Here is a 7,639-nt window from a genome sequence, read left to right as displayed (position 1 = left end):
CCCCGGTCCGGGGGGTGCCCACATGCCGGGGAGCGGCTGGGCCCGTGAGCCATGGCCACTAAGCCTGCGCGTTCGGAGCCTGTGCTCTGCAGCGGGAGAGGCCACAACAGTGAGAGGCCCGCGTACCTACCGCAAAAAAAAAAAAAAAAAAAAAATGCTTTGGAAGGCATGCTTTTATCAGTTGTGTTTGTCAGAATAATTGTTTCCTTCTGTGACACTGCTGGGCAAATGTTTTTTATTTCTGTTTAATCAGATCCTTTTTGTCTTTGATGATGTCTTCAGTAGTCAGAAATCTCTCTCTTGCACAGCTGTTATAAATAAGGAATTTGTGGCTATATAAGGTATCAAATATGGCCCCAAGTTAATTTTTTGATCCATTTGCTCTCAACAATATTTATTCAATAGTGACTTGATTCTTATTATTTTACAGCATCTGGTTTGTCACACATTAGGTTCTTATTATAATAGTTTAACTCTTTCTATTCTACTTTACCTGTCAATGTTTAAAATTTTTAGCCAATACAACTGTTCATCAATTTAATTAGCCTTTACTGAGTGTTTGTCGATGCCATGTACTGTGTGGGAATATTGTTGATGAATGCAAGGTAGAAAGACATGGTTTGTGACTAAAGGAAGCTCACAGACTGGAGGCAAAGCGATAAAACTAATATTTCTTCTCCTTAAGATAGGCAGACGACAAGCAGGCCTGAAGACAAATGTGTAAACAAATGTATAAAACAATGTGATAAGTGTTTATACCACTAGTGTGACTCAAATGTTATGCTTGCACAGGAGAGGAAATCAGGGAATCCTTCTCAGAGGGGGTCTGAAAAGTCAAATGGATTTTAAACCGTTAAGTCAGCGTTTTTCAGATGGAAGTGGGCAGTGATGCAATGTGCAAAGGCAGGAAGGAATAAAGAACATGATGTGTTTGGGGCACGTGTCTGGGTATAGCTGGACATTTGTACATGGCCGCTGTCATGAGAAAACTGGCCAGGAAGGTGGGGCAGGGCAGGATTGCCAAGAATCTTGCAAATCATACCGGGATGGAAGGTAATAGATTCCAATGAAGGTTTTTAAGTAAGAGAGACTTGATGAGAGTTTTACTTTAGAAAGATCGTTCAGTGGACAATGAAAAGGAGAAACAGGATATGGGAGAATCTGGAGGCTGGAGATGAGCAGGGAGATTAACAAGAGTCTGGGCACCAGATGATGAGGGTCTGAACCAAGGTGAAGGCAGCAAGGATGGAGGAGACAGAGGGGTTTACAAGAGCTCGGGACATTTCTAAGACAGGGCAACTTCAATGATTAAATGTTGCAAACTGACCACACATCTCTCCTGATAACCCACTGAGAAAACAGAAAAGGCATTAAATAGGCATAAACCTACAAACACAAGGAGAATGAGAGAGGAAAGATAAAAACAAGTCTTGGAAGGTGGAGCAGTGACGGAGGAGTGGTAACAGACAGCAAAGCCGAGGAGGACCAACTCTAGGGCCCACAGAGAGGGTGCCAGCAATGAGCAGCCCAATGCACCCCAGCAGACCTCACAAAGTTCAGGACCAAGAAGTACCCGCCCTTGGGAAGTGATACGGTGCAGGGGACTTGTTGCAAGACTGTATATGAACCAGTTGGACATCAAGTTCCTTTCCTCTGGCCATGTAGCTAGGAAATAACTCCCTCTTTGCCTGACCCCCTCCCCAAGGTATGTGAGGGTTCCTCTGAAGAAATCAAACCAGAGAGGGCCTGAACTTGGGACACCAGGCATAGCAAAGAGTGGGGGAAATGGAGCTAGAAACTGGGGAATCCAATGAAGTCTCTATCCTAAAGAGTGGGAGGCCACCAACTTCCTTATGTCACCCGGCTCCCTGAATACAAACAGCCAACTGGGGGACCCCCAGGCAAGAGATTAAAGGACTTTTCTCTGGAGGAAACCTCTAGCTAATCACACTTGGGGATCCTCCCATGAAAAAGCCAGCTCCCTGATCATTCTACAGTGAGGTGCCCCAACCAATAAGCTCTGCCCAGGATGCAGGTCTTCTAAACAGCTTTTCACTACTTACGTCTAAATAGGAAAAGAAATCAAAAGATCAACAGACATTTTAGTTAAGCCAATATAAAAGAGAGAGTGAGACCAAGCCAAAGAGGAAAGAATCTAAAAAACATAGGGCAGAAGAAGACTTTAAAGGGAGAATAGGTAATGTTACCAGAAAAATAAGATAAGCGTTATACCTATAAAACAAGAATGAGATGTTCAACATTTCTTAAAAAAGATAAGGACAAATCAGGTTACAACCAAGAGCTCTTGGAAATTAAGAACAGGAGAGCTGTGGCATAGAATCATTGTTGTTACCCAATCTCCCCTTCCTCCTTAGGGAAAAAAAAAAACCCCACAGGATTTCATGTGAAGCAGCAATAAAGCCAGCTAAAAAGACATTTCCCAGCCTCTGAGAATACCTAGAAAGGCTAGCGAATCAAGTTCAGAGCTATATAGCCAGGGACAACACTCAAAATCTTATGTTAGAGCAGTCTACTGGGGACACCACAGTGGCATGCACCAAGGTCTAGACACTTCTGACCCTGAAAAGCCCTGATGGTGGAGCCAGAAATGTAGTCATCCTGCAGCCACTATCATGCTTCCAGAGAGTTCCTCAAAGTCCCCATTTCTTCAGGTTCCCAGTTCCCAGTATATGGAGGCTTCATCTAATTAGCCAAGCCTTGGTCCTGTGCCTGAACTCTGCAGGAGGGGCGGGAAAACTGAGTATCTGACATTTTCAGTTTTAAGAGTGAAAGGCTTGCTGTGCCTCCCACCAAGACTCATAACACTGGAAATTCTTCAAACACAGGGAGGTCATTCAAGGCTGAGTAGGGAAAAAAAAAAGACAGAAGTCTACCATGATATCAAGCCCATCAGATCTTGTCCCCTGGATCTGACAGAGAAGTGTAATAGAGGAATTCCAAGACAACAGCTTTGTAGCAGACCGAAAGAACTGACAGACTAGAGTGGATCAGAATAAGAGCCACAGGACAGAGGGGGGAAAAAAACAAATGGATGTGATAAATTTCTGAAGAATTCGAGCATTTGGAAAATAACATTGAAAGGCGTTTGCCACATCCGCCAGAACATCTAGAAAAAAATGATGACACAAAACCAAGCAAATAAAAAACCAAGGCTGGGCTTCCCTGGTGGCGCAGTGGTTGAGAGTCCGTCTGCCGATGCAGGGGACACGGGTTCGTGCCCCCGTCTGGGAAGATCCCATATGCCGTGGAGCGCCTGGGCCCGTGAGCCATGGCCGCTGAGCCTGCGCGTCCGGAGCCTGTGCTCCGCAACGGGAGAGGCCACAACAGTGAGAGGCCCACATACTGCAAAAAAAAAAAAAAAAAAACAAACCAAGGCTATTATTAACCCCAGGAAACAGAAAAAGTTGGACAAAAAAGGAAATGTAATCATAGCATAATATATGGCTCAGAGTTAAGCAATATTTACTTAATCATGATAATATGAATACTAGCTATTAAATTAATTAAAAAACTGTGATGTAATTATACTGGGGACATTGGATGAGAAATCAAGAGTGGCATAAATGAGCTAGTCTTCATTTATCATAATAGGAAATCAAGAGATGAAACTGACATATCAAGAGGTAGCAATACAAATATATTATCTACGAACATGAAGGTTAACAGAAGAAGCAACTTTTTGGTTGAAAGTGGGATTTTCTGGGAGCGGGACTAGGGGAGGCAGAAGAGTCAGAGGGATGGTATGGAAGAGTGGGAACTATGTGACTTTCCACTCCACTTGGCTTATTAAACTGTACTCATTACTTTGACAAAAATAACATAGTTTTAAAATTTTTAATAATGCTCCTGCCATTAAAAACCACCCACCAATTTGGAGGTAAAGAAGGAAAAGCAGGTGTACGGAAGAAAGTAAAGCATTTATTTTTGGACATCTCCTTCTATGTCACCTGTCTCCTCCTCTCTGCCCACACTTGTCTGTACAGATCTCAGGAAGCAGGTTAATGGGCTTCAAATATAGGGAGACCTGGGTGTGATGTCCTGCTGTGCAAGGCATCAGCTCTGAGCATAGTATCGGTATCATCTCTGTGACCTCACTGGGACTCAGGGTTTCACTGGTAAGACAGAAAATGCTAATATCTATTATATTACATGCAATAATATATGTAAAGCACCTAGAATATGGAAGACTAAAAAATTCTGAGTTCTCTCTTTCTCTCGGAATTTCTCATGCCCCGGAAGCCTCCCTTTGAGAGTCTCTCCCTGTGTCTCTGTGCCTACAGATCTGAGGGAGCAAAGAAAAGCTGTGCTCCTAAAGCACATCTTCCTTCTCTCCATTCCCTCCTGCCTGGTTTGGGAGATTCACCTTCCAGAGACAAAACACACTGAGTCCTTGCCAGGCAGTTTGTCAAAACACATCTCCACTTCCCTTGAAAGGAGAAACTGGTTTCATTCATGTTGGCTGATTTTTGAGTAAAATGAAATTAATATTTGATTATTAGCCATGGCTCCCAGCTCTAACATACAGGAGTAGATAGAAATTTCTGTTTAAAATTAACTACCTATGCCAGAGTAGAATTACAAAGTCAATTGATATCTGACCATAACTTTTAAAAGTAAATACCAAACAAAATTCACAAGGACTTTAAACACAGCTATAAAATGAACTAAGGACTTGAAAGAGGGTTGTGATAACTGAGTAGTCACCCAAATTAGGAGGCCCCATGTGAATCCAAAGCACCCACCTTCTCTGCTCGGCTTGGGCTGAATACTGGGCTCAGGGATGAGTTGTTCTCCACAGGCTCCCCCAGACCGAGCCCCTTCACTTCTGGAACTCGGCATGTTCCCATGGGGCCCCTGCCCCTCCCAGGAGGCAGTAGGCCATCCGTCAGAGCCTTCAGGAGGGAAGGAAGCAGGAGACCTGGGCTCTAAGAGGAAGCTCTCTTGGAGGGTTTGCTTGGCGGCCTTCTTGGTCTTCCCCTTCTGATTCTCTGGGATCCCGTGGCTCTCTCCTCCTCCGGGTTGGCTACTCTCAAGCTTCCTGGTTAGCTGGAGGAGCTGATCCATGTCCTTGGTGAATTCTAGCAGAGTGCCCTCAGAGAGGTTCCAGGCAACGCCCTCAGAGCCACAGCTGGGAGCCTTCTCCAGGAGCAGGTGCTCAGAGCAGTGGAGAGCTCCCAGGCCCTCCCCGGGCACCGACTCAGGCACCTGTGGGAGGTTGCAGGTGCCCATGGACAGGGAGAAGTAAGAGTAGTCCACTGCAATGTATGTCAGCATGAAGTTGACGGTGACGATGGGGGCCAGGACGTTTACCTGACCCACAAGGACAAAGGCCATGGTCACCAAGCTGGTCAGGTAGATGGCAGCTACGGGTGTTTTACTTGGTCCTTTCTGCAGAAACAAAAATAACATGCAAGACCATGAAATTTCAGAAGAAAATCACAGTATTTGATAGAAACAACTCATAATGACTCAGCCACTTCTCCCGCGTGACTCTTGGTGTGTTCCTAACTGTTCATCTACAAACTTGGGATAATGACATCCGACCCATGGGGTTATTGTGAGATCAGAGCTAATGCACGTAAAATGCTTGATGCGGCCCTGGCACACAGTGGGCACCCAACACATCCAACAGGCATTAACTGTATTAGTAACTATTAATATGGGACAATCCTATAGAACGTGGATCTCACAAATATTTCTCCTTTCGTCTTTCACTGGGTTTAACATCAGCCTTGGAAATCAAAGAAGTGCAAAATTGATTCTTCCCATGCTTTAATGGAGAAAACGACCTTAACAGGAGTGGCAGACCCTGGAAGACATAGCAGAATCATTGGTGGCTGAGGTGGGGGAATTCTGATACTAAACATGCACATGCATGTTCTCATACACACACATTTATGCACATCTGTTATTAATGGAGGGGAGTATGGTGACTTTTAGAAGGACAGGAGTGGAGAAAATGCATTAACTCCACATAATCTGCCACTCCACAGAAGCTATTTCCTTACAGTCACTGACACGGTTCTTGGGCCAGAAGCAATAGTCACTTCTCAGTCCTTATCTTCTTTGGCCTAAGGATTACATTTGAGCCAGCTGCTCACTCCCTGGTCTCCTCGCTTCTCTTGGTTCATCTCCTTGTCATTGACTGCTCCTTAGTCTCTGTTGCTGGCCACTCCACATCTCTGAAATCTGCATTTAGAAAAATCCCCAGCCCCATCCTCAGTCTATGTTCCCTTCTCTTCTCTGTCTATGCTCCCTCTCTAGGATTTCAATCAGGCTCATGGCTTTAAATACTAGCTTAATGCTCTCAGCTCCCAAATTTGAAGCTCCAGCCTGAAATGTTCCCCTGAAATCCAGACTTAATTATTCAACTATCTACTCAACATTTCCGGTTCATGTCTAATAGGGTCTGAAACCTAATATTTCCCAAACCAAACTGCTGATCCTCCAATGTCCTGCCTCTCAAATCTATTGCTCTGCAGCTTCTCCACCTCAGAAAATGGCCACTCCATCCTTCTAGTTGCTCAGTCAAGCAAAATTCTTGATGCCTCTTCTTACTCACTCATTCTCCTCCAGTAAATACTGTCAGTCTTACTCTCAGGATAGACACAGGATCTAACCACTGCTCCCATCTCCTTTATACCAGCACTCTGTGATGGAAGGGGCAGGCGCGTCAGCCACCTTCAGATCTGACCTGTGAACCTCCCAGGTATGTTCCTCCAGCGCGTTCCCCTTACTGAGGGTTGGAACAGAGTGCAATCTTCAAAGTCACAAGATGAAGATAGTGAAGTCATCATGGCCTGAGTCTCTGAGGATCAGAGGCCCTGTTGACTTGAAACACCTTCCCTGGAACCTCAGAGTAAAATTTATTTTAGAGAAAGGAGTAAAAATACATCTTATTGTTTTTGAAAATTACATTTTGGGGTATACTTGCTACAGCTATTTAGCATACTCTAACAATAAAACTACCAAGGATAAAATAAATCCTCATGAACTAACAAAAACTTAAAAGGAGGGTAGGGTCTTAGGTAAGCGGAAGGAGGTCTTAGGTAAACTGTAGGAAATGCAAGTGGTCCAGGAAAGGACTTTGACAAGGGTGGGCTGGAAAGTGATAAAACAGTCACACATGAACTTCTGTTACCAAAAGACACATTAAGAAAAGTCAAGTCACAGAACGGGAAAAGATATTTGTGACACGTATAACTGACAAAGCGTAATACAGAATATACAAAGAATCACTACAAAATAATTAGAAGACAGACAACCCACTAAAAAAAAAATGTGCAAAAGAATGTCTATTAAACATATGAGGGCTTCCCTGGTGGCGCAGTGGTTGAGAGTCCGCCTGCCGATGCAGGGTACACGGGTTCGTGACCCAGTCCAGGAGGATCCCACATGCCGCAGAGAGGCTGGGCCCGTGAGCCATGGCCGCCGAGCCTGCGCGTCCGGAGCCTGTACTCCGCAACGGGAGAGGCCACAACAGTGAGAGGCCCGCGTACCGCAAAAAAAAACCCCAAAAAAACCTATAGTGAGATACCATTAAACACCCACCAGATTGGCAAAAATTAAAACATCTAATAATCTCAAGTATTGGCAAGAACACAGAGGAATGGGAACA

General features: G+C 44.5%; 1 protein-coding gene across 1 annotated transcript in view; it reads right to left on the bottom strand.

Moving 5' to 3' along the window:
* SLC12A8 (solute carrier family 12 member 8) overlaps window positions 1–7,639 on the bottom strand; it is a 142,517-nt gene that overhangs the window by 17,008 nt on the left and 117,870 nt on the right. The window contains exon 9 of the mRNA XM_007447604.1: window positions 4,764–5,409. Coding sequence (XP_007447666.1) covers window positions 4,764–5,409 — 646 coding nt within the window. The remainder of the gene's footprint in view (window positions 1–4,763; window positions 5,410–7,639) is intronic.

This window comes from Lipotes vexillifer, unplaced genomic scaffold, assembly GCF_000442215.2.
Source record: "Lipotes vexillifer unplaced genomic scaffold, Lipotes_vexillifer_v1.1 scaffold823, whole genome shotgun sequence".
NCBI lineage: Eukaryota > Metazoa > Chordata > Mammalia > Artiodactyla > Lipotidae > Lipotes > Lipotes vexillifer.
Note: the sequence above shows the minus strand (reverse complement) of the source record. Positions and strands in the feature narration are given on the sequence as shown.